The 21,507-nt window shown below is 35.5% G+C and overlaps 1 protein-coding gene across 13 annotated transcripts in view; it reads left to right on the top strand.

Annotated features, from left to right (window-relative positions):
• The first annotated feature begins 6 nt into the window (after positions 1 to 6).
• The window catches only part of NRXN1 (neurexin 1), a 717,717-nt gene continuing 696,216 nt past the window's right edge, over positions 7 to 21,507 (top strand). For 10 of the 13 annotated variants that reach the window (XM_026844487.1, XM_026844493.1, XM_026844490.1 and 7 more), the window contains exon 1: positions 403 to 495. Coding sequence is in view for 2 of the 13 variants with exons in the window: in XM_026844498.1 (XP_026700299.1) it covers positions 192 to 495 (304 nt within the window). In the remaining 11 variants the exon portion in view is untranslated. Of the gene's footprint in view, positions 496 to 21,507 lie in introns of all 13 variants that reach the window. The other 3 variants (XM_026844498.1, XM_026844485.1, XM_026844489.1) reach the window with 2 other exon arrangements.

Here is a 21,507-nt window from a genome sequence, read left to right as displayed (position 1 = left end):
TCACCCAGGGTGGGCGGTTGCAGCTCAGCTTCTCCATCTTCTGCGCTGAGCCTGCCACCCTGCTCTCCGACACGGCGGTCAATGACAACCTCTGGCATGCTGTCGTCATCCGCCGCCACTTCAAGAACACGACGCTGATCATTGACCGGGCCGAGGCCAAGTGGGTGGAGGTGAAATCAAAGCGGCGGGACATGACTGTCTTCAGTGGCCTCTTCTTAGGGGGGCTCCCGCCGGAGCTGCGGTCGGCGACGCTAAAGCTGACGCTCTCCTCTGTCAAGGACCGGGAGCCCTTCAAGGGCTGGATAACGGATGTCCGGGTCAACTACACGCAGGCGTCGCCGGTGGAGAGCCAGGAGGTGCGGCTGGATGATGAGCAGAGCCGCCTGTGTGCCCGGGAGGACGTCTGCCTCAACGGGGGTGTCTGCTCAGTGCTGAACGACCAGGCCGTCTGCGACTGCTCCCAAACGGGCTTTCGGGGGAAGGACTGCAGTGAAGGTAAGGTGCTATTTCAGCTCGCCCCACCACCCCTCTCCCCATCACTCCATGGAGGGGACGGGTAGGAGGCCAGGCCTGCATGGAGTTTCATTTGTACGAGTGGATCTCCCTCCCTCCCTCCCCTCCCTCTCTGCCGTGTCCCCGGCTTCCCTCTTCTCTGCCTTTCTCTCCCTGCCCTCCACATGTCTCTGTGGCCAACCATGGTGCCATCACTCTTCTGTTCGCTGCGAGGCTGGTTGAGAGGAGGAAGAGGAGGAGGATGTTACTTGGGTGTCTTCTAGAGGCGGGATGTGATTTGGGGTTGTCCCAGCCAGAGGAAAGATGGGTCCTGGGTACCGGGTGTCACCGGGGTGAGAGGGGTGGCTGGCATCATGCTTGGCTGGAGTTGAGGGAGGAGATGAGCACACTTGTCATAAGCAGCTGGTGGCAATTAATTTTGGGAGCAGGGAAAGTGACACTGGGGAGAATTTTACTGGATTCATTGTAAAGAAAACCTGGGTTTATTTTGGTAGAGTAGGCGGGACCCAGAGTCCACTTTGTATTTGGTATTTGCCTCTGCTATGTCATTGAAATAAAATCAGTGATTTATTTGTGAATGCCTTAAATTGTTGCTGGGGAGGAGAGGGATTAAACAGAGGATTATGTTTTTGCACAAATGTGAACGGTGCTGCTTTGCAATGTATTTAGCAATTCACCATGCCAGTTAGACAGGGAGAATACAAAAGGACAGGGGGAAGTATATACTCCAAGATCACAAAATTACTGAATAGTTTTACCAAGGAAGAGGGAGTTTAGAAAAACAACAGTTTCCTGAATCCCATCTACAAATAAATCACTGCGTAAAATATGATTCATATTCAGTGCCCATTGTTTTTGGCAAATGGAAGGAGTGTGAACATTTACTTTGCAGATGCATGTAGGACTTTTTTTTTATTATTATTATTATTTTGCTAGTAAGCATACCATTGCTTGCAGCTCCTTAAGCACAGAAATTGTGTTGTGTACCTAAAGGTATACGGGTGAAATAAGAGCAAAGGTATCAAAGGAAAATATAATATTCATGTCGAAATTGGAGAGCAAAGACCTAAGTTTAAAATGTAAAAGGCAAATATAAATAAGATGATATCGAGGCCAAATTAAGATCTTCACTGAGTGGCTGCATGACATTTATGGCTGAATAATTTGCCTTTAGCATTTCTATCAGATTTCACTCATTATAAGAAAGAAAACATCATTTGTGACTGTGCTTTATTATGTAACACCTCCTGTCCTTAGTGTCAATACTCCAAACACTACAGTCATTCTGCATCCTGTTTACTTTATCAGCTGTTTATCTCTCATCTGCCATTCGTAAAAAAATTCAAACCCTAATAACATAATAAAATAGTTTTTAATAAGAGCAAACGATAGTTTCAGAAAATAAGACGTTTGTATTTTCAATAGCACACAGTCCCAGAAACTGTAAAATTAAATATATTTTCTATTAGTTAAGATCATATCAATGGATTTAGTATTTGGATGAATGTTTTTTTAATATGTGGTACTACATAATATATAGGTGTTTATAAAATACTGAGTTGTCTTAGCATCTTTGGGTCAGGCCCTATTATGAATCAAAAAGAAAATTATGAGGTGTAGTAGCTTGGCTAAAGCAACAGTGGTTATGTATATATTATTATACATCTATATGCCCTTTACATTAAAACATAACTTATTTGAAGTTGTTTTGAACATGCAATATTTGTATGAAAAAGTTCATATAATTAATTGCATGTAATATCAGTCAGAGAAAATCGTATCTTCACATAATAATAAGTTCAATAGCTATTTTTAAGGAACATTTTTATGCTTAAATCAAATGTTATTGAAATATACATATAACTTTGTATGCATTAAAAAATACATAGAGTTCATAAGAAGATGACACAAAATAATATTTAGAATCTCCCGATTTTAGGGTAAAATGCTGGTGGTTTTACAATTGACCTCAGTGGGATCAAGATTCCACTCGTGTCCTTTGAACACTAAGAAGCCTTATAGCAACACTTATAAATTTGGCATACACTCTCAACAAAGGAACATAAAATATTCAGATTCTGACTTCATTTGAAACAGGAGGCAACATTTCCACAGATAGTAATATAAATGGAACTAGTCCTACAGTTTATATCTGTTGATTGAGAAAAGATAGTAACTGAAGTTCCCATCAGTCGGGTTTTGATGAAGGGATTAGTAGCTACTCGTATGTGCTGTCAAAGATCTTGAACTATTTTATACGTGATGTAATATTCTAAGAAATAGAAAAGGCAGAAGGACAAGTAAAACCGTTATGTCTGCCAAGAAGGAAACCCTGGCTGTTGTTGTTTAGTTCTTTATAGCCTACATAGAAATCATGCTGTTGAGTTTTGATCTTTTGTTCCTGGATTGTGTAAATTTCCTAAAATTACCCTTAGTAAGACATTGCCATTGCTGAAGGATGGAGGATCATCTCAGACTGCAACAATCTGGAGGGGTGTTTTGAGTTTTCACTCTTTCTGATGTTTTTCTTTTTGACTAAAAATGGTTTAGATGAGGAAAAAACACTTCCTCGTTGAAACCTTTGCTTCAAAGGTGAAAGTTGGTCATTAAATTCTATATTCCTTGGAAATTTTTTTTTGTGTGTGTGTGTGTGTGTGTGTGTGTGTGTGTGCGCGTGCTTCTGCGTCTCTGCAGGCTGGTAAGACAGAGTCCCACAGTATAATGAGGACATTAGGAATCAATAACAATAATGACAACAGCAAAGAAAATCTTTCCAAAATTTTCTATCCTGACTTGTACATTTGAGAGATTAGGAATAATTGATTTAGAGTCAAAGTTTCAAGCATTAGGATACAATTTTTAACAGAATTTAAGTTATTTTCAGGAAAAAAAAATATCCACCAGATTTTTTTTTCAGATTTTCATCTTTGAAAATCTCATTAATTTTTCCTGAAGTAAAATTTTCTTGTAAGAATTAAATTTAACCAATTTTATTTGTTTTGGAAAACCCATAGCAATATAAATTATTCCCAGTAGACTTAACTGTTCTTGTACCTGACTAAATCTGGAATAGCTTCATTTATATTATTTGAACTACAGCAGAGTAAGAACAGAATAAGCTAGGAAAGAATCATATTTATTGCATTTAGTCATGCCCTTTGTTCGAACAGGATCTAAACCCTCTTCAATGGGAGCTTTGGCATGAATCACAGAAAAAGGGCTGGAGTTTTGCCTGAGTATCAGGGGTGTGCAGTCCACAGCACAGAAAAATATGATGTGTAGCAGTTCTGTTGTTGATGAGTCCATGTGCTTTTGAGTAAAGACAGTACAAGAGGCTTCTAAAAGAGAAAATAAAATCTCTATTTAGCACAGAAACAGGCAAGGGAATAATAATAGTGACTCAGTAGAAGGAAAAATACACAAAATTATGATAACTTGTTAGGAATAAGACTAGCATTAAAATAAAACCTGATTGCCATATCAATTTTCTGATAAATTTTGACATACATCACAATCTTCTATTCAGTGAAAATTATATTATTCCCTGAAATGACTCAAATTGGTATGGCTTGATTCTCTGATAGGGAGAGCTGTTCATTAAAAAGGCTGATCTTTAAAATTAGATTTGTAGTGAATTAAGTCAGGGTCCTAGAAGGTAGGGACAATACATGATTCGTATCAGTGAGCCTCCATATGCCTCTTCTTATTTTGCTTCTTATGTTAAAATTTCAGAACAAAAAACCTATTTTAAATATTAAATTAATAAAATGGTGACCCTCTGGCTTTAGACAGATTATATATATATATATATATATATATATATATATAAAATTTTCCTTTCATCCTTATTTATACAAAAATAACCTTGCCCAGTATCCCATCTGAGAAAATAGGCAGATACATCTGAAGCAGGAAATAAAAAGCACGTAACAAACTTTGATTTGGGAGAAAATTCTCACTGACCTTAGCTTCGTGCCACTCCCTGCCCTTCTGTTTTTCTATATCTGTAACTGCTTGAAAAAATCTCATACAGTATAATTTGCCTTTTAAAAATATAGCCTGCCTACTTACCTCAATATTAGCATGTTATAGAAACAATTACTCTGTGAATTCAAAGTATTCCTGTTTAGAACATGTTTTATTTTAACTGTTGTACTGAGTTTCTGTTTTGTGAGAAAAATGAGGACTGTTCATGCAGCTGTTCACTGTAAGAGATATTCTTCCTTGTCAGTTATTCAGAAGTTGATGCCAGCTATGGTTTGAACTGTGAAAGTGATTTTTTAAGGAAGTGAATTACAGATGTCTCAGGCTAGCCAGCATTTAGTTTTGTTTGTTTGGGTTCTGAATACATTACATCTATCTTTGTTGTGCGTATTTGCTTCTTTGTATTAACTTCTTTAAAACTCATCCAATATTTATAACCTTTTAAAAATTTTCATCTTTTAATTAATTTAATTCTCTTATGCCTTGAATAAAACATATAAGCATATTTTGGCATTAATTATCTTTTGCAAGATACATGTTTGAGTGCAAAGATACGCTGTTGAACTCTTCGGTTACAGTTGATCTTAACTGAGTAGCCACCATGTCTTTATCCTTCTTGAACAGTTAGGTAAAGATACTTTGGCTAGTAAATACTGTGAGCAAACTTTCCTTTTGATTTACACTTTGGAATCTTTATCTAAAGTACATGTCTCCATTACATGATCTGTATTTCTTCTGCATGCTGAAGTTCTTGTCAGTGCCGATGGCCAGGAGGAGGAGGGGTAGATAACCACAAGAGACTACGCTAAGGCTCTGTTATTTTTACCGATTTGATTAATCTAATAATAAATGCTTTAATTTAATGTTATGACTTTTTCGTCAGGGTAGGATCTTGAGTGCAGATAGTCAAATAATCCCAAAGTCTTTCATAACTGTGTTTAAATCTGTGCCCTCTGCATTTAGTCATATGAAAACAGAATCCTTATGTTGGTTTAAAGCAGAATTTTGCATTATTTTCCTAATAATTCCTTTATTTGCCATGATGCAGCATTATAGGATATTGATATCAATATCTGCCTCATGTAAAAATCACAGAAATTTAAATACTGTGTTACTGGTAATTAGGAATTGGCAGTCTGTTTTATATTATCTTCTAAGAAGTCTTACTTGTTGAATACTGCTAATCCTTTCAAAATGCTGATATTGAAATACTTCCAAGAGACCACGTATGCATATAGCATACATCTTAGTACCCCAGATCTATAATATTTTATATAGTGAGGTTGTTGCTTCCCTTTGTACCTAGCTGAGATGCAGGGTCCATGTTAATTTTAAGTCTATTATTGCAAATTATAGAATGCTAATATGCTAGAAGAATTTTACATCTAACATCATAGGACCTTGTGTCAGGTTGGTCATATTCATTTAGAATTTCTAAATTATATAATAAAACTGTCTGTATTTTAATGTAATTACACTACAAGGCTTGTAGGCATTTTGGACCGAATGTACTTGGTCTTTTTTCTCAGCTGCAGGTTGGCTCCCTAGGAGTCTTTTAACAGTAGATGCTAGCCAAGGAGTTGTGGGAAAACATTTGGATTACAGAACATATAATTTTATTCCATCATCACTACTGAGCTGATGGATAGGAATGGGGAAACAGGCTGGCAAGTAAAACCAGTTCCTGATAGAAATAGCTTCACATAGAGGCTAATGTTAACATATGCGGCTTTGAGGTTTTATGCTTCTTTTCATAAACATATCAAAATTGGTTAGTAATTTCAAAGAAGAAGGTCCATCCAGCTCTCTTGTTGTAATTAATACAATGTTTTTGTCTTCCAGAAAGCTTGGTGTTCCTTTCAGAAGTCATACCACCTTCTTGAAAAATACTTTGTCTAGTTTACTGTGCTGTAGTTGAAAATTGTCTACCTTCATAAACACATGATTTTACAGAATAGTGAAAGGCATTCTGAGGTGCTGTGCACCATGTTGTACCTGCAGAATAAATTGTAAAGACCAAAGTATATTTCTTTAAAGGAATGATTTGATAGAATGTCCTTTAACTATGTTGTCATACACAGAATTGACTAGCAAAGTCAGGGTACATGATACTTTGATGTCTTTATTTAGTCCTACACTGACCAGGCATCATATTTTAATCCTTTATAAAATAATTTAGGTTTTCCCACAAAGATTTGCACTTCTCGAATGAAACTTTCTCCTTCTGTACTGTGGTGATGGTATCTGAGAGTATCACAAGCACTTTACCAGCCTGGATTATACTGTCATCTATGCAGAACTCAATCTTTCAGCTCAGGTTCTCTTCTGCCAAGCTAAAAAGTAGTTGCATGAGGTGGGTTCATGCTAATGTCTAGCCATTCTCTCGGGTCTTAGTCTAATCAGTAGAACCAATGAATTCTTTAATGCACAAAATACCTGCAGTAACTAATGAGCCAAGTAAGAAAAAGCACATGAATTTGATACTACATTGCTTTCTCAGCGACACTAGCCAATTCATACCACTTCTCCAGTTTGGTTTATCCATCTGTAAAGTTAAATAATGACACTCCGTACAGGATTTTTGGTAGGATTTTCTTCCTGGCCATCAAGTACTTGAAGGATCAGAGTTTCTATTAGGGTTCTAGTAGGGGAAATCAAGACTCAAAGCTCCCTTTACTATAGTGCAACCTCTTTAGTCTACAGGACTGATACCTATCAGCTGGCTTTGAAGTTGCCACCATTCCTACTGTCTATCTATTCATAGCTGAGCGTTCAGAATAATGTGCTTTTCTTGTTGTGCACTGGTCTGCCATTACATGCTTTCTATTAGTCTGACTAGATATTGGAAATGATGTAACTTGTCAACAGCCAACCACTTTTTCCTTGACATTTCAGCTCTTCTCTTGGTCATAACGGTTCTCATCCTTTGCAATGTTACAACACCTGTACAAAACTTGTCCTTATTACTATAAAAGGATATATAATTTAATGTCTGAGCATAGTGGAGAACTCTGACTCTCAATCAGTGATCATATCGTTTTTGAAAAGTTTCATTTTCTTTCATTTTCACTGAGAAATTTGGGGTTGAAAGTGGGAGGTAGCCTCAGTCATGCCTTGTTTGAACTTGCAAAGAAGTAAGAGACAGAGGTATGCTGGCACCGTTGTGTAAGAATAGAATTGTATGATAGGATTTTGGATTCCTTTAATTCTGTGGAGTTGCTTATGAACCTAGAACTGTTTAACTAGGTCCTAATAAGCAGAAAATTTGGTGCCTTTGAGATAGCTGAAGAAAAACAGCTTCTGTTTTCATTTTCCTTTGGAATCAATTTGAAGTCCCATTGACTCAAGTTTAAAATTAGGGCAAACCTAATAACCTGCTGATTTTGAACTTATTATTCAAGTGGGAATATGAAAACAGAGATCTAGGGCAAATTAAATAACCTGCTGATTCTGACTGTAGTATTCATCTGGGAATATAGAGAAAATAATTTTAATAAATTTGGATATTTATTACCATCATCATCATCATTATAATTATTCATTAATTTAATACATGCTTATGAACCATGCTGTAAGAGTAAAGTTATATGACTAAATTTGTTTCACATTTAAGGGACTTTGTAATTCATGAAAAAATCTGTTTCGTGAAAAAAGCAGGCAGTGTATCCTGTAGAATCGCTTCTGTGGTTGCGACTACAAACTGTGAAAGAGTATATTTTCCCTGTGTAAGTGTTAGTACCAACAATGCTATGTAGGTGTGCAAGTTGCAGATTGCTTTTAGCCTGTGGCACAATGCACAAGGTCTTGAAATGAAAAGGTTTGACTTTTAGGTGATTTTGCCTCGAGAAAGGACTTTGTGTTGCTTAAAGACAGAGAAACTAGACTGGTTCTTTCCACAGTGATGTCTTTGTAATTAAGAGAACGTGTACAGATCAGAGAGGTCACTAATATCACACTGTGTAGCTGGAGATGTATGTCACAGTTCCAAAGTTTCAGAACTGCATCTTAATTTTTGATAATGACCATGTTGATCTTCTTTCTTTTCTATCTTTATAGTGTTAACAAACGATTAAAAAAAATGACACTTCTGTCAAATGAGGTATTTCCATTAAGACTCCTTGAGAAAGATTACATGTGTACATTATAAATTATATGTACTTTCTTTCTAAGAAGTGTGTAGAAAATCAAAGAATTAGCGAGAAGACATGGGGTGAAGATCTGTATCTCAATATTGTAATTTTCTTTAGAAGCTTATCCTGACTCTTCTTTGTTCCCAAAGGTGACAACAGAAATGTTAGCACACACATATCAGCATTTGTACAATGAGTGTCTAGGGGACAACTATGATAAATAGCTGTAGGATGAATTATGGTCTTGTGTTGCAAAGATAATAATATTAAAAAATGTAAGAATTGGGCCCTAATGATAGGGGAAAAAAAAAAACAACAAAAAAAAACAACAACAACAACAACAACAAAAAACAACCCAAACCAAAACCCCCTTATTAAAGATGTTATCTTTCCTGATTCTGAATCATACAGTAGTGATAAAAGTGGTCTAAAAGTTTGGATTCTGCTGGTTATTATGCAGCAACAAGCTTGCATTTAACATTTGTAAAATAAATTTTACATTTTACATTTGTAAAATCAGACTCTTAACCTGGAAGGTTCAGGGACAAGAGGTGGACAGGCTAATGAGACACTGCATCTCCTTCCCTGGCTACACACACTGCTACGTCTAAGCGCCATGAATTTCAGTTGAGTGTCTGTAATGGGGCAGACAGATGCTTTGCATGACAACATCCCCTAGAACAGCAGGGGAATTTCTTCAGGAAGTTTCCAGGAATGTTAGTGCTGACAGACAGATTACTAGTTTTAATTGAGTTTGCTTTCCTTCCCATATTTCCTCATCAGAGGAGAGATAGGTGAAAATGGAAGTTATAAAGCAATAGCTGTAAGTATGTCACTTAATTTTTAAGACTATCATGGAGTGATATGAGAAAGATTTGTAAATAGATTTTCTAAGAACTGATTAAAGCTGTCCTGCTTCATCCTTCTCAGATGAATGTGGCTGAACTTCCCAGGAGCCGATTCTTCGTGGAGTTTTTTTTCTGTGACATTTACTGCAGAAAAATAATTTCTGTAATACTATTACATTGCAAAGAACATTGGGGTTTTTTTAGAACATACAGTTTTTCAGACATAAATTGTGTGACTGTCTTTCAACATTAGACAAAGTATTTGTCTGGTTTGGTTAAGCATTTACTGAAGAATTCTGAATATAGATTTCATGTTCTTACATAAAACATTCCTGACTTAAGTGTTATGAGGAAAACATCAGAATTTTCCCACTAGTTCAGGATAAAGAAAATATGATTTGAATATATTTCCTTGTTGACCCAAAACTCCATTAGTTTTCCATGAACACTGTATCAATTGTAGTAGTTTTCAGGAATTTCTGTGATTTTTATCACTGTTCTTGGTCCCAGGTATTTGGAGGAGCAGCTAGGATGAAAGTTAGTTACACATCCTTTAACTTGTGCTTTTTCCTCTATGTCAGTTTAACAACTGAGTCTGGCATTATAATAAGTTGTGCACTTAAGCAGTATGGCACAGTTTTTATTTGTGTTTTCCACATTACAAATTTTGAAACTCAAAATTTAAACATCAAACATCAGATTCAAAGTTATGAGAAAAATATTTTCACACTGTTTCTTATTCAGGTTTTTGTAACAAAGTTTCAATGACAGAAGAAAGTTAATCTAACAGAAGTTTTGTCCTGTTATTCTTGCAAATCCACTGACAGCTACATTTTTAATATTTGAAAAATTGTTAAAATTCAGAGCTTTTATCTATTCTCTTAATACTGGCTGGATCCATTCTCTTGTTTTAAATATCATTGCAGTCTTTAAGTAAGTAGGGTCTTCCTTGCATATTATAAACACCTACATCATCCAAGTTTGTAAAGGGGCTGATTAAACAAATCTCTGCTATTCAGTCACATATTACCCAATGTGATACTGGAGTCATACTAGTAGATTTTGTAAATCTTAAACAATGGAAGCATGCACAGTAATGCAAGTGAATAAAATTTCCTTCCAATTTCTCCTCTATTAAAAAACCAGAAATGTATCTGGAAGTGGAAAAATAGCAGTCTAAGTTGATGGCACCACAGGAATTCAGAAACAAAGCTACCTTCAATGAGTGGTGTCTTTCATCCTTTTTGTTGCTTGTGTTTAAAGGTGAAACTTGTATTTCCATTTATTCACATTTGTATTGAAAAACAGCAAAAAGCAGTTAGTGATGCTGTAATTATTGTGACAGATACACCTAACTCAAAAAGCATGCCTCTGAGAACTTAGTAACATTTAGTTATTTGATATTGTACTTTAATATGGGCTCATTAACCTTGGATCTCCTAAATATATAAAGTGAACTGAGTATAGGTTTAGTGTTACTCAACATTGTTCTTCCTTAGCTTCCTCATCAGAAATTTGAAAAATAGTACATAATTATGTCTTGGAAACTTGGTCATTGTCCAGTCTGAGCCCTCAGTGACTTAAGAGAATCACAGAATTGTCTAGGTTGGAAAGGACCTTGAAGATCATCCAGTCCAATCACTAACCTAACACTGACAGTTCCCAACTACACCATATCCCTCAGCGCTATGTCAACCCAACTCTTAAACACCTCCAGGGATGGGGACTCCACCACCTCCCTGGGCAGCCCATTCCAACGCCTAACAACACCTTCTGGAAAGAAATACTTCCTAATATCTAGTCTAAACCTTCCCTGGTGCAACTTGATGCCATTACCTGTTGCTTGTTACTTGGCTAAAGAGACTCATCCCCAGCTCTCTGCACCCTCCTTTCAGGGAGCTGCAGAGGGTGATGAGGTCTCCCCTCAGCCTCCTCTTCTCCAGACTAAACACCCCCAGTTCCCTCAGCCACTCCCCGTACGACCTGTGCTCCAGACCCTGCACCAGCTCCGTTGCCCTTCTCTGGACACGCTTGAGTCGTTCAATGTCCTTTTTGGAGTGAGGGGCCCAAAACTGAACACAGGAATTGAGGGGCGGCCTCACCAGTGCTGAGTACAGGGGTGAGATCCCTTCCCTGTCCCTGCTGGCCACGCTATTGCTGACACAAGCCAGGATGCCATTGGCCTTCTTGGCCACCTGGGCACACTGCTGGCTTCTGTTCAGCCGGCTGTCAATCAACACCCCAGGTCCCTCTCTGACTGGCAGCTCTCCAGCCACTCCTCCCCAAGCCTGTAGCGCTGCTGGGGGTTGCTATGGCCAAAGTGCAGAACTCAGGACTTAAACTAAGCTTTCAGTCATTCAAGAATGTAGAAAGAGGTACTAAGGAAATTAATTAACTAAAAGAATTGGAAGAGAAAAATGTCTTTAGAAATCATATATATTGTTCTGGACAATATTTCTAAAATACTTTGCTTTTGCAGGTTGGTCACATTCTGTAGAATCTCCATCAATTGATGAAGTAAAATAATTTGCCCTGGTATTCCATTCATGTCTGTGTAAATCAGGATTGATGCCTCTTAAAGCTAATACATTAAGTCATTATAAAATAAGAGTAAGATCAGAATCCGGTCCTCTCATATATAAAAAAAAAAATAAATAAATCTTTCAAGTATATTAATATTAAAACACCCCAAAACCTTAAGAAACTAAGAGGCTTACCCTTGCCCACTACTATGTAATATTACTTTGTGATCTTTATAGAAGTTTCCTTTGTCATTAAAATGCATAGAAACATTTTGTCAGCACAGAATTGACTGGTGAGAATCTTTGCTTGCTTGTTTCGCATACCTCTATGGTAACAATAATTACTTATTCCACTCTGTACTTTTTCTATATTTGTAGAGGTATAATAAGAACTTGCAATGTGATTTTCCCTTATAGTGTAATGAATTAGTGAGTAAAAAAAATTTCATACTTTAACCTGACTTCCCACCCCCATTGCTGAGATAACCTATCCTGTATTTAAATGCTTCCCTTTGGAAAATAGACTGTCATGAATTTTTTTCATCTACATATTTGAATCAACCTTCACACCCCTTTTGTTGTTCTTTGATACCCATTCAGTACACAGGTTTTTAAAGCATAGCTCAGTATGGCCAGTTTGTTGCTTCTCTAATCAACCTAAGTCATTGGCGTCAGTCTAACATGTATGAACATACTGCACTCAAAATCTGTGCTCTGAGAATATTATTAAGTTTATAAGACAAAGCACTTACAAGCTATGAAGTGTCAGGACAAAAGATACTGTGCAATTTAAATTTCCTCTGTTTCTGGGTATCCATTATGAAGTAGTCTTTAATTACATGATCATATACCACTTTTTCCTCAAGGTTTCTGCCTCTTTCAGTGCATAGTCTGGATAATAAGTTCTTCAATATTTTGTTTTCTCCTTGCTGTTCAGTGTGTAGCCCTGAGCTTTATTTATCATCCATATTTAAGTCAGCTCTGAAGAGAAATTATTAATTTTTCCCTGGGCTTTTCTAAGGTTTTCATAACCACACAATCTGAGCTGGTATGCAAATATTAAGAGTTACACAGTGCCCATGTAAGATGACGGATGCTGTTATCCCAGTCGTAGAGGAAAACTGAGGCAAGAGACTGCGTGTAAAAACATTCACTAAGGCTGACTGCACAATCTGAAGTTTTTCTGAGTACTTCTCATATAACACTACAGACTTTAAGCATCCACTGTAACTTCAAAGCACAGTTTGCACTGACTTCAGACACAGCTTTGAGTGATCATGCATATTCTGGGATATCCAGCAAGACACGCTGCCCGAAGATGCAATTGTCCAGAACAGCATAAGGAATGACCACCCAGGAGATGCCTGGCTTTAAAAACCTGACCAAAATCACATGGGATTTTTAGGAGACAAGGGGGTAGAACATAGTTCTGCAAGGCAGCATTCACCTCTCCTTGGTATGCAGTACACTCCACTCCCGTTTAGCAAGGACTCTTGTATTTCAGGGGCAGGTGTACTGCTCATTGGCACAACAGTTTTCTTCATTACTCAGTCATTACATTGCTAAGAATAGACCTGTGTACAGAACAAGTAAAGGAGGCTCTGGAGACAATTGCGTTAAACTGTGTAATTAAAGGCTATATCATAACGTATATGAATAAAGTGGATAGATCTAAGTTATGTAAGAACCCTTATGTCTCAGAACTGCTATTTTTGACTCTGCAACCTAAAGAACATTCTTTTAAGGTAGTAAAATAGTCAGTGTGTACAATTTTTTATAGGTTTTTAAAACTACTTCCACTCAGACATCCCAGCCCTAGCCATAGTGGTTTTTGCACTTTAATGAGGAAGTACCTTTTGCACAGGGCGCATTCCCAGCAGGGAAGTTGCTAATGGAGTGACACTTTTCCAGCTCCAAGGACCTAGCACAGACTACAGTTTCCAGTGACTGGGAAGACCTGCTGGGGCTGGTTAAAGTATACAAACACAGTCCAAACAGTCTTTCAGGAATTTCCTGATAAAATCCAAACATCTCCACTAACATTATACAAACATACTTTTGAGAAAGTTTGCAACTTGAACAGATTCCGGTGTGTTTTCAAAGGATTGGCAAAAGACTTAACCCCAAAAGTAAAGTTACTCCTGCCCAAATCGGATTTATATTTCTGTTCAAAAATAAGATTGAAGTCAAAAGGAATCAGAATGGAAATGAAACTTACTTTGAGTTCCCTTGGGGATATACTACTGCTAACATAAATGTCAGGTTTTCAGTTGAGATTTTTTTCTGTGACTAAATCAAATCTACTTTTATGATGGAAAAAAGAAGACTTCCTTACTATACTGGGTCACTCTCTATTTTCTTTAATTGCTATGATCGGTCTTCCTCTGTAGTAAGCGTGTCTTTTAAAGAAACAAACAAACAAAAAACCTTACACAAAATTGTTTCAGTACATTTCAGAACCATTTTTCCAAGGAATTAACCGAGTTTTTGAAATAAAATGTAAACACTGTATTGACACGTCTGTTTGTACAGTATTGCCATTAAAAAACTTTGCCAAAATATATTTCTTAAAATCTTCCTGTAGAAGTTTTAATAGTATAGCCATAATACAGTATTACATACACAAGAGCCAGAAATGCAGGGTTAATCTTTGACTTGACCAGCCAATATTTTAAAAATACTTTTGTCTTTCTAAGAGCCATATTTATTAATGCCCCAGAACTTTGAACACACCTTTATTATTTTTCTCCTTATTTAAAGATTGTTACTTTTTCTACTTACAGAACTATCTGCTTGCTCTTTACTTGTGTTTTAAAAAATTAGGAAGATTAAAAATATTTATTTTCCCTTTTCCTTTCCATGATTTATATTATGTCCACGATGCCATTCTGTGTACTATTTTGACTGTGAAGCATACAAATAAAAAGCTATTAGGACAGGAGCTCAAGAAAGAGTAAATCACAGTCGAATTCCCAATAAGTTTCTTTATGATTGGTTAATTCACAGATGGTCCCACTGTATTTGGTTGGATTATTTGTATGAATAATTTTATCCTCTTTATCCCCAATATAAATTAATGTATATACAAATATTCCTCAGATAACACAATACAGTAATACAATATTATTTACAAGCATATGATTATCCTATATGTTACCTTTTGGTATTTAATCACCTAGGAAACATTTTCAGCAACATTAAACTTTATTACTTCCACTGATTTAAATGTGACTATGTGTGTTAGAATGAATAGAAAATAAAGGCTTTTAAAAGAAAAAAGTTCAATAGTAAAAAAAAAAAAAAAAATGTCATGTCTTAAGCATGATCAGATACAAGCTGAACTGCAGAACTGTAGACAACCGATTCAAGTATATATCTAAATTTTTAAACAACTATTCACATTTTTACATATTATGTGTTGTGCCTTTTATGTAATCTTATGAGATAATCTTATGAGAAATGCCTTTTTTTATGAATGAGTTTAGATTCAGATATCTGTATGCATATAAATTTTGTTCGAGCTCAATGTATGTGTCTTTTACCACCTCTTGGTTGCATTTTCTATAAAAGAATTGCAGTGCTATTTTTTTAGGAAAGCTTAAGTTCTGCGAGGAAATAGTACCAGTCAGAAATCCAAGTCCTATGTAACATCCCTAAAGGCTGTTTTTTGCCAAGCAGTGAAGGAAGTATAATTTAATGCACTCTGATTTTACTGTCATTTAAAATATGTCCCTGGCTCAGCAGTACTCCTCTGCATACTTTTTTATTCTTTTGACATCTAGATGATAGTATACAAAGAGTGAAGCAAAAGTTTGCTAACCTAATGAGGCTGTATGATATCTAGTTAAGTGTAGTGACACTCTGTTCATCCTTTAATCTATTACCTACACTTGCCAGACTTCTCAATACCAGCTTCTGTGATTATTTACAACATTCATGCATTTCATAAAGTTGCTAAAAACTCTTTCTCAATTTAATAAAACTCTAGAAAACAACTTGTCCTAAATGAGACTTTATGAAGCCTCCTAAATTTAAAAAAAAAAAAAAAAAAGGTAAAAAAGTAAAAAAGTATTTTTTAAAAATACTTCTCTTATTAACCAGAGGCATATTTATTTTACAGTTGTTAATGTGTCCTCTCTGGGATTTATATCGGTAAGATGAAAAATAGGTAGTTTTCAGTATTTTTAAAATTGATGCACTTATTATTTTATGCCAGGAATTTTTGTTCACTTGGAAAACACCAAATGAAGCTGACTACTAAGTGAAACAGTGTAGCCACTGCACCTAAGATTACTTCTCTCTCCGATGTGCCCCCTTACAGATGGGGAATTATGCTGCAGGTTGCTCCTGCCACAGTGGTTTGTGTAAAGAGGAATAATTTTCTTGAGAGGACCTTGCTAAATCCAGACCATTTGGAATGAGTAGTTCCTCAGGCAGTTATGCCAGTTGATCTGAAGGGGCAAATAGAAAGCAATTTTCTGATTGTGAACATGCAGTAACATAACGAGAGCCAAGGTCTTTGCCTGCTCTGCTACAAGAGAAGTTCCCATGTGACTTGTGCTTACATCTTTTTGAATTTTTGTCTATATAGCTGTGATTAATTCCTGCAAGCATTATTGATTATCAGTGTTCTGACCAGAAAAATTATTTGAGGAATTTACTGGAAATATTAGGAAAACTTTCAGTGATTTGGAAAATATTTTCTCTGTTTTAAAGGAGTCTGTTTTCAAAGATAAGTATGGTAAAATTTGTCTCTGAATAAGCCTAGTAGCTACACTGTGCTATATCTTCATAAAAATAATGCAGTTTTTCAGCCGAGCTTGGGAACTGGACCTCTGTTTTCTGAGAGTCTGTAACATCACTTTTAAATCAAATCTTGGAAAAATTCTTAATTCTGAAATTTTCATAGCTGTCAAAAATAGTTTTGAGAGTTGCTTTCTTTTTAGCTGCATTTCAAAACAGTTTTCTGATTTTATTTTTTTTTTTTTAAGTATTTCAGCTAAGTTTCAATATGACTTGGTGTTTTCTCAGACCTTATGTAAAAGATAGCCTGGAAAACTGTTGATAAAATAAGAGACTGGCAATATTGTTGAAACAAACCTTTGGTAACCAAATAAATTATATGAGGAGAAGAACACAGCAAAAATATCTGTAACGTTATCAGATATCATAGTAGTATATCATGCTCAGCCAAGTTTCAACAAAATATTGGTTACTGAATGTGGTGTGTACTGCCTACCTATCTCTAAAGGGTGCACAAGTCTTATCATGAGTCTCATCCTACACTTCTTACTTCAGGATGTTGCCACTGTACTTTGGTAAGAAGTGTACGATACTTAATATAAGGCCAGCTGCAAGTTCTCTTCTGAAATGTTCTTGGGTTTTGCAGTAGAGCTTTGATTTTTGCAGAATTTACTATGATTAATAAAAACTTATTATGAAACAGCACTTTTTTAGCTTTAGACCCAGATATTATTTCCTCTTTAAAAACTGGATCCTTCATAAATTATTACATCAGATGAATGGTAGACATCTGGAAGCATAAAAAAAGAAGAAAAAAAGAAGAGATGAAGGACTGAGAAGTAATTAACTACTGGAAATGGGATTTGGAATTGCTATTTTATTTTCACAATTCTATTACAAGTTCCTTATATATCTCAAGTATTTAATCTCCCTCACAGTTTTTCATCCATAAAATAAGGTTAATAATATTCACTGTCTTCTTACCATTCCCTGTTTTGTTTAGTAATGTCTGAGATTTAGAGCATATTTTGCTATATTCCTACCAATACCTACTACAAGAGAAGTGGATTTTTCTTACGGCTTTAGATGTTATGTATTATATAGAATATAGAATATAGAATATAGAATATAGAATATAGAATATAGAATATAGAATATAGAATATAGAATATAGAATATAGAATATAGAATATAGAATATAGAATATAGAATATAGAATATAGAATATAGAATATAGAGTTGTAGTTGAGATACAAGCAGTGGAGAAAAAGTAATGAATAAATTGTAATTTAGGGTATTCCAGACTGCTTTAAGGGCAACAAAGTTCCTGGTGCACTTATACATATTTTTTAAAACATACGTTCTTCTTCGGAATAACCTGTTTGGGTGTGGTTTGTGGCTTGTTTCTCACAGTATAACATGGCAACATGATCTGTTACCAAGATTAATATAGCTTTGAGTAAAATGGTGTTTATTTATAAAAGGGTCCTTAACAAATGGACCATCAAAATATTTTTATCTGCTTTGCAAGCAAAAGCAAAGATACTTTTTGGAAATGAAGAGAAAACCTACTAAAATGCACGTAAGATTGTATTTTATTGAGATAAATGTCAGCTGATAAAAAGAATTTTCTTCTTAGGCTTACTGCACTCTAATAGTACTTGCTGCTGCTATTGTGTGAAGGATTTTAGAGCCTTCTGGCGGAAAGTGTTTACAAAATGTCATAGAATATAAAGCTTTGTACTTGCAAAAAGGTGTAGGGGGGAAAACAGTGATTATCATTAATACCTCATTACATAAAGGCTATTCTGAACAATACCAACTGATTAGCTAGTAAAGAGGAGAAAAGCACTTTCCTAAGTTTCTTGCCTTTTTGTTCTTCTGCTACAAAGAATTAGCCTACAAGCATAAGGTGATTTTGTTCACCTATATTTGAATTGAAATGAACTGATTTTCAGCGATGAAATAGTGGAATGATTCTCCTTTGGCAACCTTTGAAAGCAAGGGAATGTTTTTTCTGATTTCAGAAATTTTGGGATCAAGGAGTTCGGTTCTATCTCAAACTGCTTGAGCTGTCACCTTCATGGAAGTTAGTTATTGTTGTTCATAAAAAATGTATTCACATGTGTTGCTTTTTACTGTTTATAAAAGCATTTATACAGACATCATTTTAATCTGATCTTTATACAATGAAATAATGTTATGAAGGCCGTACCTTAAATGACTGTAGCTATAACATTTGATGTCACAAAGTTCTCATAAGCGTCTCTTTAGATAGCAGTTAGACAGTAGACTAACAAATAATTCACTTGTTTTTCTCAAACAATAGATATATGTATTGTATTGAAAAGGAGGGATAGACTGGGAAATGTCCAAATGACCATTTGAAAATATATAGTTTGAACTGAACACATAGTCCAGCTACACATTGTTTACCATTTGGATAAAGTAACCAAACAGAGTGCATAACACGTGTCATAGAAGATGATAATCTACTGAAGAATACAAAATCTACAGGAAAAAGAACTGGTTAAATATTTGTGAAAGGGAACCACAGATTGCATTGCAGCTCCTGGGTTATTCCATAGAACTGCAGGCTAGATGGTCGTGCGTAGCCACTGTTGTGCTAGCTACTTTTCATGGGTACATCTGCATAATACGTTCAGCTGAACTGTACAGCTAAGCAAGGCTAATAAATTGGATCACAAGAAAAGAGTGATTAGATAGAAACTCTGTCCAATGACACATACAAAATCCCAGAATGAGCCATCCACAGTGCTAACCCAATGTTCTCAATTTCAGTTCGATTTTAAGTAGAATGACAAGGTTTTTTGAGAGTGAAGTGCTTTGGCTAAACGAAATGGCAGCAAGTCTATGATTGCAGAAGGGAGCATGGAGAATTCAGGCCTTTAAATCTGTGAGCAAATGTACTGAACATGTAAACTCCTAATTAAAGGAAGAATTTAAGAATTAGCTATCTGTCATAAAAGTAAATGATTAATCATTAATGGAAAATACGAAAAGAACAATAGTAAATAGTCCAGTCATTCTAAAATGTTGAACATATTACTGGAGTTTGAAATACTATATTTTTGAGAAGAAAAATGTTAAAATGTTTACTTTAGATTCACAGTCTTTTCCAACACATTTTGCTAAGTAGTGAGTTTGTATTTTTGAAGACCATAATATTACTCTGACCCCTCCTCTGGAACAAATAATCTTTTTTATAATTTACACATGTACTCAGGCCTATTTTTAAATGGAAATAGCTATAAACATAATAAGACTTTATGAGCTTTCCTAGGTGCAGAGTAAATAGACGGAGGTTTTTTTCCAAAGCACAGAGTGTACTTACCCAGCTCTCGTGATGTCTATAGCAATTTGCTGACAAACTTTCTTTTGTGTCTTTGCTTACTATACCAGCTCTGAGAAGCAATCTGAAACAATACATAGGTATTTCCTAATATTGCTAAACTGTAGCAGAATATATTAAAATAAAAGATACCTTCTATGGTCCATTTGCAGACAACATTCCATGTACATCACACTCCTTTCCTTTGTCTTTCCTTTTTATAGCTGTATATGCTGCCACTGTAGGACTACTGGAGGTAGTGCACATATTTAATTAGTTTATGTTGTATCTGATACACCATTCCTGGACAATAAATAAATTGCTATTACTTTGAAATATCTACTAATCTCTGTCGAAATGTTGCTGCCCAGAAATCCGAATGTTGTATTTTTTAATCACTAAGAAGATTTTTATATGGCAAAAATCTGTTGCTACCTTTGTAAGTACTTCTAAGTACAAGAAGATCAGCTGTTTTCAATAATGCTCTTGGACAAGAGGCAACAGGTTCAGTTTCCTTAGAATAGTATAAAATATATATTTCCTTTGGGAGGAAACATATGAAAGTAATTTTTCCTCTCTAATCTATTTTGCGAGGTACACTGTAGTGCAATTCTATTTCAGCAAATGTTAAAACAGCTTTTTTATTATTATTATTATTTTGGGAAGAAAAAGACGTATTTTTACTCTACTGAAATTGCTTATGAAGAAAACGTCTTGAGTATGGGGGAATGTATCAAGTTATTTCTGTGCCCTTGTCATAGAACAGTTTTTAGCAGACACTATTCATCAACAGAAATTTGGGGATATTTATGCAAAACATGACAAGATTATGTGTTTATTCAGGATTTCCTTCTGCCTTCTTTAAAAGCCTTCAGAATATATGTAGATTTGGGACTTTGAATTCTGATCAAGAGATTTTGTAAATTTCTTTAAGAATAATGCCAAATTGGTGAGTGATGTTTAAATCACAGATGTCAGCAACGAAATACATAAATCTCTGATTAGTTTATCTTGGCACAAACTGTGTCCTCTACTCAGTTCTACTGAGTAATAAATTGCACAGTGAAATTTCGTTCAAGGACCAACCTGAGATAGAATAAAATCCTAAAGGTTTTATACTTACCCATTAATTGATAACAATGTACTAACCTTCAGATATCTTAGTCCTGTAGTTCTTATATTGGGGGACTGAATTTGATTTTTTAAATTCAGCCTTCTTTAAATGTCAGTGGATGTGAGTGTCATACCCAATTTCTGCCTGGAACTGCTTTCTCTCATGAAAATACTAACAGGTTTGGTTTTATTTGCTCTAATCCCTATGCAAAGATGTTAAGGAGGATTAGGTTATTCTTGGGTGAAATATAATTTTATTGTATTTTTAGAAATGTTATATAAAAACCTTTCATGAGCTACCT

This window comes from Athene cunicularia, assembly GCF_003259725.1.
Source record: "Athene cunicularia isolate RWA chromosome 3 unlocalized genomic scaffold, athCun1 chr3_part1, whole genome shotgun sequence".
NCBI classification, from domain to species: Eukaryota; Metazoa; Chordata; class Aves; order Strigiformes; family Strigidae; genus Athene; species Athene cunicularia.
Note: the sequence above shows the minus strand (reverse complement) of the source record. Positions and strands in the feature narration are given on the sequence as shown.